This window comes from Dendrobates tinctorius, unplaced genomic scaffold (assembly GCF_039654945.1).
Source record: "Dendrobates tinctorius isolate UK_male_01 unplaced genomic scaffold, ASM3965494v1 ptg000040l, whole genome shotgun sequence".
In the NCBI taxonomy this organism is placed as follows: Eukaryota; Metazoa; Chordata; class Amphibia; order Anura; family Dendrobatidae; genus Dendrobates; species Dendrobates tinctorius.
The window spans coordinates 15,095,759-15,118,664 of NW_027361708.1; the positions used below are offsets into that span (position 1 = coordinate 15,095,759).

The following is a 22,906-nucleotide window of genomic DNA, read 5'->3' on the forward strand; positions in this document are numbered from 1 at the left end:
GCTCAGAAGGAACAAAGCGCTATTTTACTTTTTGAGCACAAATATTACAGATGGCATATCACATTTGCAGCTTGAGGTGCCTAAACAGCAGACACCTTTCACAAGTGAGCCTAGTTTGTAAACTACACCACTCAAGAAATTTGTTTAGTATGTGGTGAGCATTTTGAGCCTACAGATGCATCAATGAATTTTATAGCATTGGCCATAGAAAGCAAAAAATTATGTTTTCTCCACAAAACGAGGACGTACTTTATGTGTGCTATAATACAGCAGTATTTAATGTTTGGAGCATATGTTTTGCTAGAATAGTTTGTGAATGCCATTTTCAAAGATGCAATATGCCAGAACAGCAGAAACCCCCTCATTTGACCTGATTTTGACCATTACACCCCTCTGAGAATTCATGTATGGGTGTAGTGAGACTTTTGATCCCACTGTTTTTTCCAGAAATTTGTGAAAATTGCAAATATGATGGTTAAGAGTGTCTGGCTTCTGGAATGATATACCCAATGAACTGCTAAGTGAGGTCTTCCTGCACACTATGGGGATCAGAAGGGAGGGGGGCAATTTTCATTTGAGAGCCTGGATTTGTATGGAAGAATTTCTGAGGGGAACCAAATCACTTTTCCAGAGACTTTGTGCTACCAGTAACATCAAAACTCCCTATTTTTCTATTGACAGATGATGGAGATAAGCAAAGGGTTTGTTTTTGAAGGATGAATTGAAGTTTTCATTGGTAACACTTTGGGCTACATAAAAATTTTTGTTCACTGTTACGGCTAGATTCACATTTATCTTGTGATCTATGCTGAGCACTAACGTCATGGTTTCCATCCAAATCCAGGTGATTCATGCCAAATCTCCAAAACAGGGCAGAGATGAGGTGTAGACAGGGTAAGGACCAGCCTATGATGCTAACCCCTGCCTCCCCAGGGATGGGAAAGCGCCGCTTAACCCCTTCACGCCGTAGCCCTTTTTAATTATTGCTTTTCAGTTTTTTGCTCCCTTTCTTCCATAACTTTTATATTTTTCCATCAATTTTGCCATTTGAGGGCTTATCTTTTACATTGGTTTTACCATATCATGTACTCAAAAATGTGCGGTGAAATTACAAAAAAAGTGCAATTCCACAACTGTTTTTGTATTTTTTTTACCATGTTCACCAAATGCTGAAACTGACCTGCCATTATAATTCTCCACGTCATTACAAGTTTATTTATACCAAACATATATAGGTTGTTTTTTATTTAAATGGTGAAAAAAAATTCAAAGTTTGTTAAAAAAAAAAATTGCGTCATTTTTGTGTGCCGAGCTGACATTTTCAGTTATACCATTTTGGTGTGGATACAATATTTTGATCTCCTGTTATTGCATTTTAATGCAATGTTGCGGCGACCAAAAAAAATGTAATTCTTGCATTTTTACTTTTTTTTCGATACATTTACTAATGTAGATGTGCTTGAAGATTTAGTTTCTGTTGCCATAGCTGCATGATTTGTGGCTGCTAGACAGCCTGAATTCATGTGGGGATTGCCTGTTTGTTAGGAAATTCCCACATGTATTAAGGCTGTCTAGCAGCCTCAAATCATGCAGCTACAGCGACAGAAACTAAATCTCCGAGCACATCCAAATACTCGGAGATCACCCGAGCATGCTCGGGAAATCTCGAGTAACGAGTATACACACTCATCATTAGTGGTTATAGCTCATTAAGCTAGACTGTATGGAGGCCTGTGATGAAGGAGCGGCCGCCATCTTAGATGTGGGGCCACATATCTGAGCTTGGCATCCATTTTGGTCTAAATTCAGAAATTAAAGGCAGCTAAAGGCTTCTATACCCCCAGGCGCTGTGTACTTAGTGAATACAAGCAGGATTTAGTGTTCCAATGCTAAATAGCCAGGGCATTGGTGTGATAGTGAGGATAGGCCCAAAACAGAGCTTCAAAGCCCAGGTACGGAGCCGTGCCAGCAGGGGGCCAGATAAGGCCTGAGGGCTTCAATTAGAATGTGCCTGCTAGCAGACGCAGGAATATGCATCCTTTGTGTGTCCCAGACACTGTGGCTCCATCCTAAGAACACGAATTATGAACTCATCTTTCGAGTTATGGACACATGAAAATATCCGAATGACCCTGAGGGAATCGTGCATCTGGCAGTGTGACTCCCGAGTGGATGAGAGCACTGATTCCTGAGATATAGAGATTGGCCCTCTACAGTGACCCAATAGGGCCATGTTTGCACTCCACACGACCGGCAAAGCAAACCGCATTCACTGGTACCTCTCATGTTCTGATTCGATCATGCTGTAGAAAGTTATCCCCTTTCTTAGATATTGGAAATAAGTTCTGCAAAGAGCTAAAGGGTGGAGATTATTAGCCCACCCTCTGACACAGGGGGAGGAACCCAGCGTGTTTAAGGGCTGGCAGCCCCTGGCATTCAGTCATTCACAAAGAAGATCCAGACGATGATGATTTAAGAAGGACCTGGGGACAGACCTGCCGAGGGGAGCAGCGGCCCATGCTTTGGTGGTCTGTCCAGCAACTAAGATTCTTGTACCTGTGGACTGCAGAGCTCCCCGGCAATTGCATGCACCCTACAATACAATCTGGTAAATTGACCTCCAGCTTAATATCTCTAAGCCTTGTACCCTATTGTTATATTTTTTCTCTGACTGCAAATTTACTGTATATTTCTGTAATTATCTAGTGCGCCCTTAAGGCAATTAAACTATAAACTTAATCTTGGGCTGATGCTTTTACTCTGATCACGAATCTTAGAACCCCCAGCGGGTAACAGGACCTCCTCCCCGGCGACCATTTGCTCTAGGTGCAGTTCCCTTACTGACCTGAGAGACAAAGGGGGCGCCGGAGAGCTGTGCCTGTGTAGTTACGTCACGGTGGTGACGTGGGAGGAACGGGTCCGCGTGTGTGTTCCTCCACAAGGCCACATACTACAAGTGGCTTATTTAGGGCATAGCATAGACAGATATTTTTGTGCATAGTGCATTTTACTAACACTCTTACTTTTAAGGACACCATATTAGGATGTGCTGCAGAAGAGTGTAGAGAATGGATGTCTGCGGATAAGTGTTCTGGATGTGAAAAGTAGTGATGAGCGAGCATGCTCAAATAAGGTGTTATCCGAGCAAGCTCGTGTGCTAATAGAGTATCTTCAGAATGCTCAAATACTATGTTCGAGTCCCCATGGCTTTTTGTCTGTTGACAGCAACAACACATGCAGGAATTGCCTGGTTTTTCAGTACCATTGAATATAGTGAGACAAATGGAATCACTTCTGTTTTGTCCTGACTTTTTGAGCATGAAACTGTGGTTCACCACACTTTGCGATACAGCTGAAAAAGAGGCCAGATAGAGTCCAAAACAACTTTGCCTGCTTCATTTTATTAACTATTTCTGTCAGGGGCTCAATCTGAATCATGTTTTTTTGTGGATTTTGTGTTCAGCTTACAGCACAGGGTAAATGTGAACCGAGTCTTATTTTGACTTTTGGGAGGCAGAATAAAGAAATAAACAGCAGTTGAGGAATTTTGATATTTTTTTTGTACTATTAACCATTTAAAAACAATTTTAAGACAACTTTATTCTTCTGGCCATTACTAATACCAGATTTATAATGTTGTTTTCTTATGTTGTGCTACTTTTACATGCTAAATTCACTTTTTGAAAAAAAAAAGAAAATTGTGTTTGCATTGGCCCATTTTAAGAGAAAACTTTTTATCTTTTTGCAGACAGAGATCTATGAGAGCTTGTTTTTGTGCCATGGGTTTTTATTTGTACCATTTTACAATTTTACAAAAAATTAATTGCTATATTACTTCCAGCATTACTTGCTACATTGTAGCCAATGCAGCAGGGTGTCATCGGTAATATGAGCTGTCACCCGCTCAGACTGACTCCGAGCTTATCACTCAGCTCCGTAAAACCACGGTGTTGAGGAATAAGGACTCTTAATGGCTGCTGTGAAAAGGTATGTCGGTGGTCATTAAGGTGTTTCATTTGTACTATAAAATGTTACAAATTATTTGTGGTATATTTTATTACTGTTACTTACCGAGAATTAGAGTGGAATGATCATTTGAAAAATATGATGCAGAATGTAGATTGAGCCAAGAAGCAATAAGTTCTTGAGGAAGCGTCAGGAGTTTATTGCTGGACAAATCCAGGTAAGTTATATTTTTCATGTAGCGAGCTGCATCTTTAGGTATAGAAGATAGCTCATTATTGTGCAAGTCAAGCAACCTTAGTTTGGGTGTGCTGGCAAGAGAATCCCAAGGAAAAGATGTGAGAACATTTCCATCCAATCTAAGTTCTTGAAGTTTACGGAGTCCTCGTAATGTCACCAGACTCAAGCTAAATACTGAATTATAGGGCATCCAAAGAAACTCAAGGTTAGAGAGTTTTTGGAAAGCTTCTCCTTGAACACGCCTGATAGACGTCTTTTCTATACGAAGTTTAAAAGTGTCTGTAGGAATATTCACTGGTGTCAAGGTCATCTCAGGGTCATTGCAAAGTACTTCCCTGTAAAATGAAAAAAATTAAAATATCGTCAATGCAAAAAAAGAATAAATCTGATGAGCTGTCAAATCAGCAGAGTGTAAGCAAATTATTTGAAGCTAAGAAACATGATAAGGAAGCTGGTTTCTAGTTAACAACTGACCATGAAAAATAGGATTATGAAAATATAAGAGGTTCCTACTATCATGGAGTTTTTATCAAGTGAAACAAGTACAAACATAGTTATAGGGGTTGTCAGGGACTTTAACATTGATGACCTATCCTTAGGATCATTGTGGAGATACGAGGGTCAGTGGGTGCTCTCATCAGCTGACCCAGCTGTCTTTAGAAAGCCCACATAGACCAGAGCTCATCCCACTTACCGACTGCACTCCTTTACTGTGGGCAGAATACTACTCAGACAACACAGGGTGTTGGTAAAACAGTGTGGCAATACTTTATTAGATAATAAATAATAAATTTAAACAGATAATAACGTATAGTACAGTCCCAGCAAGTACATAAGATGGTGCAAATTGCAGAGTCTCACCCTTTCCTCTGGCTTACCGGGAATTAGAACATATGCAACTTTGGTCCAGGGCAGAATACCCCCACCAGTGGTATCCTGCTTTTGGCAGGCAACACACAGAGAGGAGATAATGACAAGCTTAGCAAGCTGACAGAGCCCAATTGAGGTATGTGGCCAAGTGACCTGATTGTCCCAACCTGGATTCTCTAAACGTATCTCAGTTCATGGAGCAGATCTGTATTCCTCCAGCTGGGGCCATGGTACATTGCCTACATGTAGCATATCTCTGAGAACAGAGGCAGATCCCTTTTATAGTTCACTGTCTTTCAGGCCATCATCCACATGTCAGTTGGAAGGTGGGATGAGGTCATCTCTTATTGATTGAGTATTCAATCAATCTGCATTGTTTGTCCTTTTGGGTAATCAACATATTAACAAACATCATTTGTTCCATTACTCTACATCCGTGTCCTACAAGGATATCAACACAATAAGCTGCAACAAACATCAATTCAACGTTCAGGCTCATATGAACACTGGGTTATGTCTCCTGACCTACCAAAAGATATACCTACTGTTTGTTCACGGACACCAAACTTGGACTTCACCAGGAATTCTGTGTTACTGTTCGGATTTGGCTGCCTGAACACCGGGTTTTTGTCATGCTGTCATATGCAATACAACACGGCAAACACCGCTTCTGATTGGCCGTGAAATCATCGTCGCCTGTCAGAGAGACGCAGTTCCCACACTGTCAAAAGATAGTGAGCGCTGTGCTGTAATCGGAGGTATAAAGTTTACCTGGTGTCTGTGGATGGAACTAGAGCTCACATCATCCGACACCTGCTGCCGCTAATATTTACAGCTAATAACGGCTCCTGCGCTGTAAATAAATAATTTATAAAAAACGGCATGGGTTTCCCTCTATTTTTGATAACTAGCAAGGCAAAACTCACAGCTGGGGGCTGCAAACCTCAGTTGTCAGCTTCAGCAAGGCTGGTAATCAAGAATAGAGGGGTCCACACTCTGTTTTTTTTTAATTATTTAAATAAATAATTAAAAGTAAACGGCATGGGGACCCCGCCTTTTTTGACAACCAGCCTTGCTAAAGCAGACAGTTGGGTGCTGGTATTCTTAGGCTGGTAAGGGGCCATGGATATTAGCCTCCCAGTCTAAAAATAGCATCCTGCAGCTGCCCAGAAAAGGTACAGCTATTAGATGCGCCAATTCTGGCGCTTTGCCCTGCTCTTCCCACTTTCCCTGTAGTGGTGGCATGAGGGGTTAATACTTCTGGGGTTGATGTCACCTTTATATTTCAAGGTGACATCAAGCCTACGGCTTAGTAATGGAGAGGTGTGTATACGATACCTATCTATAACTAATCCTATAGTTATATTGTAAATAAAGACTTTATAAAGGCATACAAACTTTATACCTCTGATCACAGCTGAGTGCTCACGCTGTCGTTTGACATCGTGGGAACTGCGGCTCTCTAACCGGCGGGGATGATTTCACCACCGATCAGAAGCAGTGTTTGCCGAGCTGTCATGCACGTGACTTGGTTGCAAACACTGGATGTTCGGGCCCCCCATTCAAGTGAATGGGGTCTGGGTTCGGGTTCGGGTCTTGGTACTGTTCTGATACCCGAACCCAAACTTTTTGTAACTGACTGACTGAACACGCCAGACCCGAACATTCAGTTGTCTGCCCATCTCTAATAATGGACAGCGGTGGTGCATCATTGCATAAAAAAATAGCCTAGAATGCTATACCTTTTAATCTGTCATTTATTATTGAATCTGCAAAGCAAATATAAAATGAAAAAAAAAAACCACTGTGGAGCTGTGTTCAAGGGAGAATTTGTCACTCCCGTGGTATGGACCAGCCACTGAAGGGATAACATGGTAGCATACTGGCTGCAGACTCTCAAACCTTAAGCAAGATCGAATCTATCGATTGATGAACCCTACATCTAAAGGGACAAATGTGCTAGAATTTCATGAAAACTAAATATGTCTTTTGAGTACCTTTTTATATATGCAGGATATACAGTAGTTCTTGATTTAGTGTTCTAGTTAAATGCTACTGAATCTTAGCACTCTATGCATTAACATTTTGCTGTTCTATTCTATGCATGCAATATCATGGTGAATTTGCTATATATTTATTAATACTACAATACCTAGTTGGTGACTCCTTATCACATTTGTTTCATTCTGTAGTATATATTCCTGCATAATGAGGGTTCTAACAGAGATATTAAGGGCACAGTTGATGACGAGGGAAAGCACCATCTAGTCATCTAGGGAGCAAACTTCTATGGTCAGGTAAGGTCTTATTAGTAGGGATAAATCTGAGCTAGATAACAAAGATCCCTCCTTGTTCCCATAACTTTATATCTATCATTATACTTTATCTGTTTGCTAGGCGTCAGGTTTCTGCTTCTGCTCTGCTGGAATACAGACCCTTACATTCTGCGGTCTCTTGCTGTTTATCTACCGCAGAGGAGATTGCCTTGCAGCAAATCTCTCCCGGGGCTAAGTCCCTCTGTCCTCCTACTGAGCAATCTCATGAGACGATTTCCCATTGGAAATCGGGAGTCATGTGCTCAGGTCCTGCTCCAGATCTCATTGGTCCATCTCGGAGATCTGGAAGCTTCCGGAAGGTCCCGGCTGCTATAAAAAGCACTCATGGCCGTTCCGCCATGCGCTAGTTTAAGACTATACTTGCTATGTGTGAATGGTGACGCATGTATGATTCTGGTGACTGACTCATTTGAAACCCCTTCCCTCTGATATTACTTATGTGGTTAGGGAGTTAGAGTTATAGTCAGCATCAGTCAGTGGCAAGCCATGCGCCACAGTGCATACCACACCGCTACACTAGTGTCCGATAGTGTTATGCCTCACGGCACTATCGTACAGCGGCAGTAGTGACTGCCGTGCAGCAGTTAGCAGCACTTACCGGCATCTGTGGTAGCGACGCCGCACGCATGGTAGGTCAAGACAGACACCGATATCTGCCTTGGGCCGTGTCCTGTGACCATATACCGTGTGTGCACACCAGCTGAGACTTGTGAAGCTAACAGGCTCGGCGTTTATGCTTTATTTATACTAAAGCGCCTCTGTGAGTTTAACAGAGTCTGCTCTGCGCACCTCGGGAGACGTTTAACCCGAGCGCAGTATACCACCATATAGCGAGTCTGCCATTACTCAGCAGCGGTTGTTACACCTACTGCACGGTGGACCCCGGGCAGCGATCGCACTTCCTATTATTTATATTTAGTGTGTTCCGCCGTCCCTAACATTATACTAGCGCCAGGGTCTGGCTAGTGATGGCAGAACAGCAGCAACTCTTACAGTATTTTCGGCAGCTAGAAGGCCGGTTGGCTACTCTTGAGAGTGATATCTCAGCTGCGAAATCCACTGAAGCTGCTGTACAGGCAATTGCAGACGCGGTTTCACGTATGTCCACGTCCTCCCACGCGCCGACAGTTACCCGCCTCCCATTGCCCGATAAATTTTCTGGCGATGGCGCCTCCTGTAGGGGTTTCGTCAGCCAGTGCTCTATCCTGCTGGAGTTACTGGCTGGGCCAAGGTGGAGTTTATTGTTTACCCTCTGTCGGGCAAGGCGTTGGAGTGGGCTACGCCACTATGGGAGCGTGGTGACCCAGAGTTTCGGACCGCTGCTCAGGAAAGATGTATATCTTTGTACCGTGTTAGCCAGTAGATAGAAAAATATTCAGGATTGAGAGTCCTCAGTAGTTGATACCTTTTAATGGCTAACTGAAAAGATGGTAATACATTGCAAGCTTTCGAGACTACTCAGGTCTCTTCATCAGGCTAGACTAATACAAAATCTGAAGTCACATATTTATGCACAATACAGCCTAGAAAAAATGCAATAGATAAGACAAGTGACGTGAAGCAGAACTATCAATATGGGAGAGGGAGAAACATAAATATAAACATTGGACCAGTTCATAGATAAGGAGTCTGGATGTTTTATGGTCCTCTGATTGGGGTCTAGTTCTGTGTTGCCCTGCAAGGTTTTAAAAGGAAATTCCTTAATTGATGTAAAAAGACATAAATCCATGCGACACATTCATTCCAGCACTGAGAGTGTCAAAGTTCGTCATAAATTTGTACTCCCAAACTCGTCTCTCTCTCTGAGATGTGAAGTTACCTTTCAATACCAGTAATTTCATATCCATGCTGCTGTGATCAGGGATACAGAAATGTTTTGCCACAGGTAGATCCATTCTTTTTTCTCTTATTGTGTGACGATGAGCATTCATCCTTGTTCTAAGCTTTTGCCCTGTCTCCCAGTTTTTAACAGCTATTAAGCAGGTCTTCCTGGGACCATGGGTCACGCATGACACCTCTCTTCAGCTACTTGCTTTGACTCAGGGATCCCTCTCGGTTAGTCAGTATGCCGTTCGTTTTCGGACACTGGCTTCCAAGCTGGAGTGGTCTGACAAAGCCCTCATCTCTGTGTTTTGGAGAGGTTTGGCGGAGCATGTTAAGGATGCTCTCTCTACCAGAGAGGTTCATGCAAGTTTGGAAGAGCTGATTGCCATTTCCACCCGCATTGATCTCCATTTTTCGGAGCGCGGCCTGGAGCGTGCTCAATCCATACGGAAGGTTACCTCGGCTCCCAACTTTTTTGAGCCTCTGGAACCACCCGAGCCAGGGACTCCACTCCCAGAGCCCATGGAGGTGTCTCGCGCCGTTCTCGAGTTGCGTCTGGCACAAAACTCCATTTGCGGTTACCATTGTCAACACGCTGTTTCTCAGGACAACAGTGCCCCGCAATGGCCAAACTCTGTGCTGCAGGGCAAGACCTTTATCCCTCCCTGCCTTTGGCTAAGGGTTCTCTCATGGGCACATGCCTCCAGGAAGGGTGGTCACTGTGGCTACATGCAGACCACAAAACTCCTGGTGGGGTCATATTGGTGGCTGCACAGGGCTTGGGACGTTAAAAAGTATATTCGGGACTGCGCCTTTTGTGCTCGGAATTGCTTCCTTAAACAGAGAGTGGAGATGCCAGCTGACACACTGTGGCGTTCCACTTTAGCTTCTGCTCCTGGCGATTTTGCCGCCCCCGTTGTCTCCCACGCATCCCTTCTCAAACCTGGCGACCTTGCCACCTCTGATGCCTTCCACATGTCCCGGTTTTCCTTATCACCTACCGGAACATCAGACTTGCCTTCGGACGGGTCTGAGGCCTATGCCCCTGATGGGCACTAGGTGGTGGATCAGAAGGCTCAGGGAGGAGGGGTCCTAGGAGGGGGGGTAATGTTAGGCTTCAGATTTCTGCATCTGCTCTGCAGGAATCCAGACCCTTACATTCTGCGGTCTCTTGCTGTTTATCTACCGCAGAGATTGCCTTGCAGCAAATCTCTCCAGGGGCTAAGTCCCTCTGTCCTCCTACTGAGCATGCTCATGAGACGATTTCCCATTGGAGATCGGGAGTCATGTGCTCAGGTCCTGCTCCAGATCTCATTGGTCCATCTCGGAGATCTGCAAGCTTCCGGAAGGTCCCGGCTGCTATAAAAAGCGCGCATGGCCATTCCGCCATGCACTAGTATAAGACTATACTTGCTATGTATGAATGGTGACGCATGTATGATTCTGGTGACTGACTCATTTGAAACCCCTTCCTTCTGATATTACATATGTGGTTAGGGAGTTAGAGTTATAGTCAGCGCCAGTCAGTGGCAAGCCATATGCCACAGTGCATACCGCACCGCTAAACTAGCGTCTGATAGTGTTATGCCTCACGGCACTGCCGTACAGCGGCAGTAGTGGCCGCCGTGCTGCAGTTAGCAGCGCTTACCGGCATCCCCAGTAGCGACGCTGCACGCACGGTAGGTCAAGACGGACACCGACCTCTGCCTTGGGCCGTGTCCTGTGACCATATACCGTGTGTGCACGCCAGCAGAGACCTGTGAAGCTAACAGGCTCGGTGTTTATGCTTTATTTATACTAAAGCGCCTCTGTGAGTTTAACAGAGTCCGCTCTGCGCACCTCGGGTGATATTTAACCCGAGCGCAGTATACCGCCATATAGCGAGTCTGCCATTACTCAGCAGCGGTTGTTACACCTACTGCACGGTGGACCCCGGGCGGCGAACGCACTTCCTATTATTTATAGTTAGTGTGTTCTGCCGTCCCTAACACTGTTGCCTACTCCCTATATCTGTATCTGTTTAACATCTACATGCAGGTCATGTTTCTACATATATACTGTACTTATCTCTTGTTCACAGATAGGGCCCTCCTTCCTACAGTGGCTTACCGTGTATACAGGCTTTGCCTTTATAAATTTTCTGATATTCTGCATGTAGATAGTACATTAATTTATTGTATATACTTCATGGAATATCATCACTTTTGTCATGTACATTACTTTCTTCTTGGCTCTATTTTGTCAATGTTTTGGATTTCTAATCCTATAAAAGGATTTTCAATTTATCAAAAGTTAAGTTTTAATACTAGGGTTTTGTCTTCATGAATTTTATACATATATGAAAAGACTTGAAATAAGATATTCTCTCCATCTTCATAATAAACTTGTACTTCACTTTGCCTAAGCATACCTGTTTCATGTTTTTTTTTTGTTCATTTTATTAAATGTAAGAGAATAATAAGAAACTCAAAATTTTGATATTCTTTTCTTATAGGAAAAAAACAAATTACCGTATATGGCATTTTGAATAAGAACATGCCTTAACATTATAACCCCAACATTTGCTGTCGGTGGATAGTCACTAGGCCCCCATACAAGTTCAGCCAACTTTTAGCAAAGTGTTTGGCCAGACTAAATCTTAAAATCAGTTCCCCATCTTAAAGAACATGCTATGAATACACTCCTCAAAATTGAAATTGCAACACAAGGAAAGAAAAGTCAAAATTTGCTAATTTGGGCAGAAATACACCCACGTACAGTGGGGCAAAAAAGTATTTAGTCAGTCAGCAATAGTGCAAGTTCCACCACTTAAAAAGATGAGAGGCGTCTGTAATTTACATCATAGGTAGACCTCAACTATGGGAGACAAACTGAGAAAAAAAAATCCAGAAAATCACATTGTCTGTTTTTTTTTCATTTTATTTGCATATTATGGTGGAAAATAAGTATTTGGTCAGAAACAAGCAATCAAGATTTCTGGCTCTCACAGACCTGTAACTTCTTCTTTAAGAGTCTCCTCTTTCCTCCACTCATTACCTGTAGTAATGGCAACTGTTTAAACGTGTCATCAGTATAAAAAGACACCTGTGCACACCCTCAAACAGTCTGACTCCAAACTCCACTATGGTGAAGACCAAAGAGCTGTCAAAGGACACCAGAAACAAAATTGTAGCCCTGCACCAGGCTGGGAAGACTGAATCTGCAATAGCCAACCAGCTTTTAGTGAAGAAATCAACTGTGGGAGCAATAATTAGAAAATGGAAGACATACAAGACCACTGATAATCTCCCTCGATCTGGTGCTCCACGCAAAATCCCACCCCGTGGGGTCAGAATGATCACAAGAACAGTGAGCAAAAATCCCAGAACCACGCGGGGGGACCTAGTGAATGAACTGCAGAGACCTGGGACCAATGTAACAAGGCCTACCATAAGTAACACACTACGCCACCATGGACTCAGATCCTGCAGTGCCAGACGTGTCCCACTGCTTAAGCCTGTACATGTCCGGGCCGTCTGAAGTTTGCTAGAGAGCATTTGGATGATCCAGAGGAGTTTTGGGAGAATGTCCTATGGTCTGATGAAACCAAACTGGAACTGTTTGGTAGAAACACAACTTGTCGTGTTTGGATGAAAAAGAATACTGAGTTGCATCCATCAAACACCATACCTACTGTAAAGCATGGTGGTGGAAACATCATGCTTTGGGGCTGTTTCTCTGCAAAGGGGCCAGGACGACTGATCCGGGTACATGAAAGAATGAATGGGGCCATGTATCGTGAGATTTTGAGTGCAAACCTCCTTCCATCAGCAAGGGCATTGAATATGAAACGTGGCTGGGTCTTTCAACATGACAATGATCCAAAGCACACCGCCAGGGCAACGAAGGAGTGGCTTCGTAAGAAGCATTTCAAGGTCCTGGAGTGGCCTAGCCAGTCTCCAGATCTCAACCCTATAGAAAACCTTTGGAGGGAGTTGAAAGTCCATGTTGCCAAGCGAAAAGCCAAAAACATCACTGCTCTAGAGGAGATCTGCATGGAGGAATGGGCCAACATACCAACAACAGTGTGTGGCAACCTTGTGAAGACTTACAGAAAACGTTTGACCTCTGTCATTGCCAACAAAGGATATATCACCAAGTATTGAGATGAAATTTTGTTTCTGACCAAATACTTATTTTCCACCATAATATGCAAATAAAATGAAAAAAAAACAGACAATGTGATTTTCTGGATTTTTTTTTCTCAGTTTGTCTCCCATAGTTGAGGTCTACCTATGATGTAAATTACAGACGCCTCTCATCTTTTTAAGTGGTGGAACTTGCACTATTGCTGACTGACTAAATACTTTTTTGCCCCACTGTACATGCCTTGACTGCTATCAAAGAGGTTATTATTGGCAGTCTGAGGCATGATATGCCACAGTGAATGCATTTGGTCAATTTTCCAAGATCTGCAGCTGGCAGCTCTTTTTGCAATTGCTGACCAATGACGTCCCAGATATGCTTTCCTGGAGACAAGTCCAGAGATGATCTGGTTTTGATAGTACATTTAGTCCACACAGACAGCTCACAGTAAAACTAGCAACATGCATTTTAATGTTGTGCTGTTGGAAAATTGCTCCTGGGACACTTTGGAGATATGGTCATTCCACTGGTTCCACGACTGATCCATTCTTTACTACAAGTGAAATGTCACATACCAAGAATAATGTGTCAAATAGTATCTGCACAAACCAGCAGAAGGTGTCTGTATGACAGTGGGCTTCTAGCCACACATAAAGAAAAAACACAAAAATTGAGCTTGGTTTGAGTTGGTACACATGCAGCATATAAATGCATGTTCACATGGCCAAAAAGCATACAAAACCTACAAAACACAATGTCTGGTGGTTTTGACCCAGTCCTTGTCTGCCCTTATTCACACAGACGTCAACTTTGACACTTGATAAGGTTACTAATACTAAACAGTGTAGTACCGCCCCGACCACAGAGTCACCTTGTCGATGGTGGGACGGCTTTTATGCTATGTTTGATCAAATACAGTATTACTAAGAACTCTGTATGATTTAAATGCACTTTTGCTTTTTACTTATTTAATTATAGCAGGGTTTTTTTCATTTTGTCTTTTGTAGGTTTTCTAGTCATACATGCAGCTACAGGTGTGTCATTGATATGTAGTAGGTGCCATATCTTATTACTATTATTTTACTCCCAGGTATTAAAAGCAGCATTATCAGAGTTGATGACATGATGAAATATGAATTTGCATTATCAAATATTTCGTATAATAGCCTAGAAAGAAAGGCAAGTATCCCATGTTTAAAGTCAAGAGTAAGTTTGACCTTCAAGTTTTGATACCAATATCCAACTAATATCTTAGTACAAAATAAGGGTGGGGACTTAATCTAAATTATGGCATCTATTAGTATTAACAGGGTACGTGGATAGTATTAATAGGGCACATGGATAGTATTAATAGGGCACATGGATAGTAATAATTGTGCACATGGTTATAATTGTGATATAAAATCTCTTTAAAATACCGATCATTTAACGATAGTTAAAAGTCATAGATAGTATTTAAATTTCATTAGTTAGCGACACTTTATGATAACTTGACACATAAAAAATAAGAAACTGCATCATGGTGACCCATAAACCATTACAACCAGAATACTTTATCAAATAGCCCCGGAAAAGATTGTTCAAGTAGAAAAGGTAACACAAGGAGGGCTAAAGACTAGAGGAGTATGTAAAAGAGGGAACAGAGCTAGAGGACAATTGTAGAATGAGTAGAAGATAGTATAAACAGTGACCTGAGGCCAAGTAATGGAATGTTTAACAAATTGGGAATAGGAACAAAGAGAATAAATTAAATAATAGTGATGACAGTGAAATTCATGTAGAAAAAAAACACAAAAAGTGCATGTATAAGGCTGGGAACCTCCACTGTGGATATTGTCCGCACCTAACCCTTTCACAATCTGCAGTACATCCATGTGATTTCACAATGGATTTGCAGTGGATTTCACCTCTCACAACAGAGGAGATTACATCTGCTACAAAACAGACTGTACTACAGATTTTAAAATCTATCATGTAGGAGGAATTTCTAAATCCATTTCACATGCGTTGTATTGTATTTTGCTGCTAATTTTCAGTACTGAATCTGAACAAATACTGTATATCGTCTAGGAATATGGCCTGGATCTGAAGCTCTCAAATAAATAATGTTAGAAAAGAGAAATAGATAAAGCTGGAAGGAGGCAACAGGATAGGCCAGAAGAGGGCATCAACAAGCAACTATACCTTACCAGAGTCAACAGAGGGCTAATGCACTGGACTTAACCTGGATGAAAAAAAAGCCTACCTATTCGTCTGAAGATATAAAAAGTAAGGATAATCAAGCAATGGCTTGATAGTAGCAAAATCACTAGGAAAGTTACAGAATATTCTGGAATTGCTATTAAAAAATGAAAAAAGGGACCTAAGCATTTATGTAAAGTACTAGCTAGAGCCTTCATGCCTAATAATAATAATAATTTTATTTCTATAGCTCCAACATATTCCACAGCACTTTACATTATAGAGGGGACTTATACAGATATTAGACATTACAGCATGCATAGCAATAAACACATAGATCAAATCAGATACCAAGAGGAATGAGGGCCCTGCTCACAAGCTTACAATCTATATGGAAAAATGATATTTGTAAGGGAAATTAATATATTGAATGATTTTGGATAGAAATATATGGAGTTACAAGGAATACTGGAATGTTCATATTATATATATTAAGTCTCAAAGCAGAATAGAAGAAACAGAAAATCTAAAATGGGTAACTCTAAAATTGGAAATTTTTTTGAACATTTACCAACAGATCTGGCAAACATATAGTACAGATTTAGTGTGTATCAAGGCCATGGTGATAACAGAAAAAAATGAACATTTTCTTTAGCTGAGAGGTATCCTTAATTTCATAAATTAGAATTTTGTGGCATATTTATCAATGTATTTACACCCATTTATTGTGAAAAAATAACATTGATGGTTGTACCTTTGTGGTTTTCTGCAGCAAAATGATGGAGATACCGAATTGCACTAAGAAAGATTAATTTTTGAACATTTTTGAAACTTTTCAATTTACTTTCCAACTTGGTACCCAAAGCGCATAATTAAAGATAATAATGGATAGCAGTCCCAAGAATAACTATGAAACTAGGGAACAGAGATACCAAGGCCTGCTACCAGGATCTCTTTTTTCTACATCCAATGTAAAGATGAGTTCACCCATCATAAATCTGAATACTCTTGTCTTAAAAAAAACAGGATGAAATCTGCATCCAAAATAGTATATTTGAATGAAAAGCTAATCAGCTAATAATTTGCCAAATTATACGTACAACAGTAATTGCCTTATTACTTCCGTATCTAAATATCGAAAGTACAAGTATTATGTTGCATCAAGTCCTTTGGCTCCATTTTCATTGCGATTCCAAGACTCCAAATTGATTAGCCCAGGGATGACAGCAACTGAATGCTCATAAAGAACCCAGTGACAAAAGATGGTAGCATATTTCTGAAGATGGAAGCATATTTCTGATCAGCAGGATGGGAATTACCGACAGGTTAGTCTGTATTAATGGGGTTTGGGATTGTGGCTGGTATTCATGAAGGGGCATTGCGACTGATGGGAACAAGGTGTCTGCCACTCATGATGGGGTAATTTATATAAGTATACAGACAATTCATTTAAAATCTAAAAAATGTATGTCAAAACTGCGAAATGATAGCCAAGCACTGAAGTCCTCAAATAAACTTCCGGATGAGTATTCTGGCACGATAAAAGCTGTAAGAAGTCCTAGTGCAGGTCCACGTGCTTATCGGATGGATCTAATCCAATTTGGACATCCGCATACGTAACTAAATTGACCACTGGTCTTGTCACTTGGCGCTCATGCTGAGCTGTATCATTGGCATGAGTTGCTTCTCAGATTATTCGTCAAAGACCCTATTTTTAAACCTAACTACAGTAAAAACACGTACGTATGAACCTTTACCTTTAAAGACAAATCATAATGTCCCTTTCTATGATTATTCTATAAACAGTTATAACTTTCTTTGCGAAAATGCACAAAAAATAGCAGAAAACAAAAGAGGATGTAAGGAATAGACAAATGAACATTATTGTACTATAGAATTGCCTAAACAACAGATTCTTATGATATATTTGCGCCGTGTACTCCCTTTACACATGGAGGCATTGTGGTACATGTATATGGCAAGGATTTGTGGAGAATGCAGATCATTGCGGTATTCTTGCTAGATTTTAGCAAACTATAGGCTTTTTTATAAAAATATGTAATCTGCAGTCTGTTAGTAACTTAATCTTGTCCTTGGTATATTTGGAAAATTCCTGGAAAAAGGGCAGAACTGATCTCCGTGAATGAAAAGATGGCAAATATCCAGAGAATCATCAGTATTTCTTGGAACTGATCTGAAACCAGAAGGCTTCTTCCATGTAGATAATACAGAATACAACAGGTTCAGAGGGGGCACAGAAAAGACGTTAAATAAAATGGGTAATCCTACAGAGAAGAAATGGAGTATAAAGCCCAAGAAAAATTCCTAAATGTTAATGTCATGAAAAATTCATAAATCTTTATTGAATCAATACAAAAAAAGTGATAAGACACTTATTTTAAAAATTCAGTAATATTGATCATGGAATAGTGATGACACAACAGACTCGGATAGCAGTAACATTTAGTGCTATATAAGCAAAAAGTAACTGAAGTCCCATATATATATAGATCATTTCTGCTGTAACATATTTATTTGCACATCATAATACTTAATACCAGCCAGGAAACACCGAGAGTCAAATTGAAATAGTCACTGGAAACATGATGAGTCAAAGACAGCAGAAATCGATATGCGCTGAAAAGCAAAGTGCCAAGTGCAAAGGGAGAGAGTGTTGATAGCCTAGCGATTACCCATGTGGGACATTAGATACTGCACACCGGGTCCCTAGCCCCAACGCACATTTCACGCTGGGCTTCGTCGGGGGGGCTTGTGTGGGTTGTTGCACGGTCGGGGGCTTTATATTCTAATGCCACAGCTGCCTGTAATTGTGACCGCTCCATTGGGCGCATAGGAGGTGAACCCCTGGACCGCAGCATCATCACATCTGGCTATCCTGGCGCTAGAGAAGGTCTGACATCAGTGACCTACTCCCAGCTGATTGGACGCCTTCAATCTACTAATGGCACATTTTCTTGTTTTCTATGTTATTTTAACATAGTGGAATCAGCAGCCAAAAGTGATGATGCACTGTTATGGGTGATCTGTGGTGATGCATTGTTATGGGGGATCTATGGTGATGCACTGTTATAGGTGATCTATTGGGGATCTATGGTGACGCACTATTATGGGCGATCTGTAGTGACGCATTGTTATGGGGATCTATAGGTTACAAACTTATGGGGGGATCTACAGATGATGCACTGTTATTGGGGATCTGTGAATTACAGTACAGTGCCTGGAGTACCATATATTGCGACTACCATCCCCATCAACATTAGGAATAGACCAATGTACTGTATACATGGGTATATTCTGAAAGATGAGGGAGGTGGTAGTCACAATCACAATAAACTCTTTGGCCACATTACAATCCCTCCCCATTTACACCAAATATGGCTACAACCCCCATCATCTGTCAGAATACATCCATTTGTACATTATATTCTGAAGGATGATGGGGGTTATACTTCCCTTCAATGTGTGCTGACCTCTCCCAAGGATCTCAGACTAGTGTTAATAAGAAGTGCTACACTATACATTGTGCAGGGATAGATATCTGATTGGTGGAGGCAGCTCAGCAACAGTTCCCTCCGCCAACCAATATTCATCCCTGCAGAGGAGGAGGAGAATTACGCTTCTCTTCCTCCTCTGCTTTAGGTCTCCATGTGCAGCGGAGCCTAGAATTCTGCCTGCTTCCAACTATTTGCCGATATCTACTGAAACGCATGCGCAGATCGAGAGCTCAGTGACCGAGAGCTCCATTTGCGCATGCGCTGGTTTGGCAGCTATTTACTTGAAGTCCTGTGTCGTAGACACAGGCGCTCATTAGGATATTCGTTCTCTAATCTGTAAACTCGCAGCCTGATCCCGAAAATGCAATGGTGCTTGCCTGCACTATGCCACCCACATACCAACGAACACCACCGATAACCGCACCAACACCCCCAGCTACAGGCCTGCTGTATTGCCGCTGCCTTCTACCAATCTGCTCCGCAGCTGTCGCCAGCCCCTCGGTAAGAAATATTTTTTCACTTTTTTCCCTATTTTTTCACTATTCGGATTGTATGACGCACCCCTCATTTCCCCCCAATTTAGGGGAAATTAAAGTGCTTCTTATAATCCAAAAAATATGGTGTATCTTAGAGATAGATTTGTAAAGCAATGGTAAAAAACATCTGACTTCTTGCAGTCCTACATATTTTTAAGGGGGGACATATAAATATTACTATAATATGCCAATTTCTAATATATTATTGAAGAACTTTTATGAATCTTTGTTCTTCATTGCTATTCTCCATCACTTCTGAAATATATAGTTGCTAATAAGCACTATTTGCAGGATTTAAATCATATAACATATCAAATATTAAAAACTGTGAATTACATTTTCTAACGGGCCTAGGTATATTGAGACAATAATTGCATCATGGAAATTTATACTAATAGAGCAATTCAAATAAAAACTTAAGTATATGAATAAAGGGTAATATTCACATGTGGTCAAAATTGTTTGTACCCCTCGTTTAATGACAGAAAAACCCACAATGGTCACAGAAATAACTTGAATCTGACAAAAGTAATAATAAATTAAAAATCTATGAAAATTAGCAAATGAATGTCAGACACTGCTATTCAACCATGCTTCCACAGAATTTTAAAAAAAAATAAAACTCATGAAATAGAATATAACCAAGAAAAGAAATTCCAACGGCCTAATCAATAGCACTTCCTATACACAAACAATTCCTACAAAAAACGGAAGTATACACCCAGTACAAATAAATCATAATCCATCTTTATTCAAACATATATATTAACATCAGACAATGGAGATACATATGCAAAAAATAGGACTACTAGCCACAGATCACTTTGGTACAATTAAAGGATTTTTGAAAAATTGCATACAATATTTAGAAGATTCTCCTCTAGTGAAGATAAATAGATATGACCAAATAATAGTCCATACTAGGAATAAAATTCCTCAAAAAATCCTAAAAAGACCATATTGGTATTTACACAATGAAAAACATAATGGTGTCTGCAGAAAAAATTGGATAAATATCCATAAGGTATTTGCAAGGAAAACATTTTTTAATAAAAAGCATCAATATATGCCAGCAGCACTTTAATAGGAAAAAAAAGTCCTTAATGGATTATTTAACATAATAAAGTGCAATAGTGCAAGCCAGCAAAGAAAGCTATTTTGTACATAGTCATTGCAAATGCCATATAATGAAAACAGCCTATAAAGTGCACAAGTGCAAAACACCTACAAAAAGTAGCATAGTTCAATAGACTATATATCGATTAGCATAATGGTAGTACGCCTGCAAAGTGCCAATAGTGTATAGCAGCTTAGGTAAACATATGAAGATTTAGTCCACTGAACACATCATTGTGCAAAAGATAACACCCGATAGATTATACCTGACCTGAGAGTGGTCCTGGTGCCCCGACGCGCGTTTCGCGTGTAGCTTCTTCTATGGGGGAAAGTACATGACACACGCACTCACATATACACACACACACACATGTACTCACATCTCCAGCACAGGCCGCAAACCACCCTCTTTCCTGCCGGCTGTGACTGCACGGAGGTGGGTGGGCAGGCAGCTGCGGGACATGCACACACGTACTCACACACACACATGTACTCACACACACGTACTCACCCACACATACATGTACTCACACACATGTACTCACCCACACATACATGTACTCACACACACGCACACACAAGTACTCACACACACACGTACACACACACGCACACACACACATGTACTGACACACATGTAAACACACACGTACACACACATGTACTCACACACACACATGTACACATACGTACTCACATACACACACTTCCCTCCCGATGCGATAGCAGCGGGCACACCTCTAGTCACATCTACTAATTGCTGAATTTTTGGTTACAACCTGGCAAAGCTGAATACAAATTTTCTATCATAGACCAAATTATAAATCCTGTGCAACTGCATCTTGCTTACAATTTTCCTATGATTTGGTTGTTTTTAGTCGTGCAAAAATTAAAAACCACCAACGTTGTTGTTTAGCCCAGGTTTTTTAGAAACCAAATAACCTCTTTCTGACATCTGAGACACTTGTATGTCCCATGTATGGCTCGGTAGCCTGCCCCTAACACTGGTGATCTGAGTTATTGTAGCAGCCAGAAGCCTGAGTTTCATGGAAGCTCACTAATTTCACAATTTATTGCAATAATTAAAGAGTATAATAATAATAATGATATTGAAAATACCTCCAATTAGAAATGTAGTATAGTTGTTCTGATTTGCTATGTCGCTTACCCTATGTGCAGGACATTGCAGTAGCTTAGGTATCTATGGTTATGGCCACTCATATAGTGACAGTTACTTAGATAGTTGGTAGTGCCCATAACCATGCAAACCTAAGCCACTGTAATGCCCTGCACATGGGGTAAGCGACATAGCAAACCAGAAGAATTATACTAATTTCTAATTGGAGGTATTTGCTAATATTAATATTATTACCCCTACTACATATTGGGATAGGATCTTGGAGATGGGAATACTCCTCTAACTATATCATAGACAATATAAAGCCATCAAAGGTTCGATTTTCCTGGGGAGAGTAAAAAAAAGTAGTTTGCATAAAAAAAAATACCTAAACTTTAAATCCCCTCCCTTTTCCCATTACAAAACAAAAATAAAAGAAACATAGTTGGTAAACTCTGATCTATCAAATATAAAATTATTTATAGCACCACGCCAGCATTTCTTTTGTTCACTGCTGGGGTGATGTCAATAATCTAAGTTCCCTGTCCCTAGAATTATTCTCACCAGACGCCGTCTTCATCTGTAATTGGTGCTGTTATAGTCATTCTTTTCCAGGTTGTGACCTGCCGGAGTGCTCAAGAGTTTGTTGGGTAATCTGGGAGTCACTAATCAATGTAAGTCTATGAGAGCCAGAATAAGGCCAGAGAGAGACACTCTAGATGTACATTGAGCGCTTGTGTCCATTACCTCTGATTTCTGGTCAGTCAGAAGTTGTGATCACAAGATGGGGACCAGAGCGGCGCTAGGAAGAGCTGAAGGCAGAGGCTGCTGAATATAATGCTAGGGTCAGGGAACCACTCCATTGCTAAAATAAAAAAATGCTGGAGTGGTATTTTAAAAGTGATCCTATCATGTGATACATGTATTTTCATCTGTGGACAGCATGGTATAGAGAAGAAACTGAGCAGAAAGATGTTTAAGTTTGTTGGAAAAGAATTAGTATATCTTGTATTAAATTTATTAAAATCCCTGGTGAGTTCAGTGGGCGGTCCTGCTCAGTGATTAACTTCTATCTCTGCATAC

The 22,906-nt window shown here is 41.0% G+C and overlaps 1 protein-coding gene across 1 annotated transcript in view; it reads right to left on the minus strand.

The window, feature by feature from the left end:
• Positions 1-22,906, minus strand: part of LRIT1 (leucine rich repeat, Ig-like and transmembrane domains 1) — a 74,332-nt gene that overhangs the window by 43,439 nt on the left and 7,987 nt on the right. Inside the window, exon 2 of the mRNA XM_073574829.1 lies at positions 4,072-4,538. Within this exon, the coding sequence (XP_073430930.1) occupies positions 4,072-4,538 (467 nt within the window). The remainder of the gene's footprint in view (positions 1-4,071; positions 4,539-22,906) is intronic.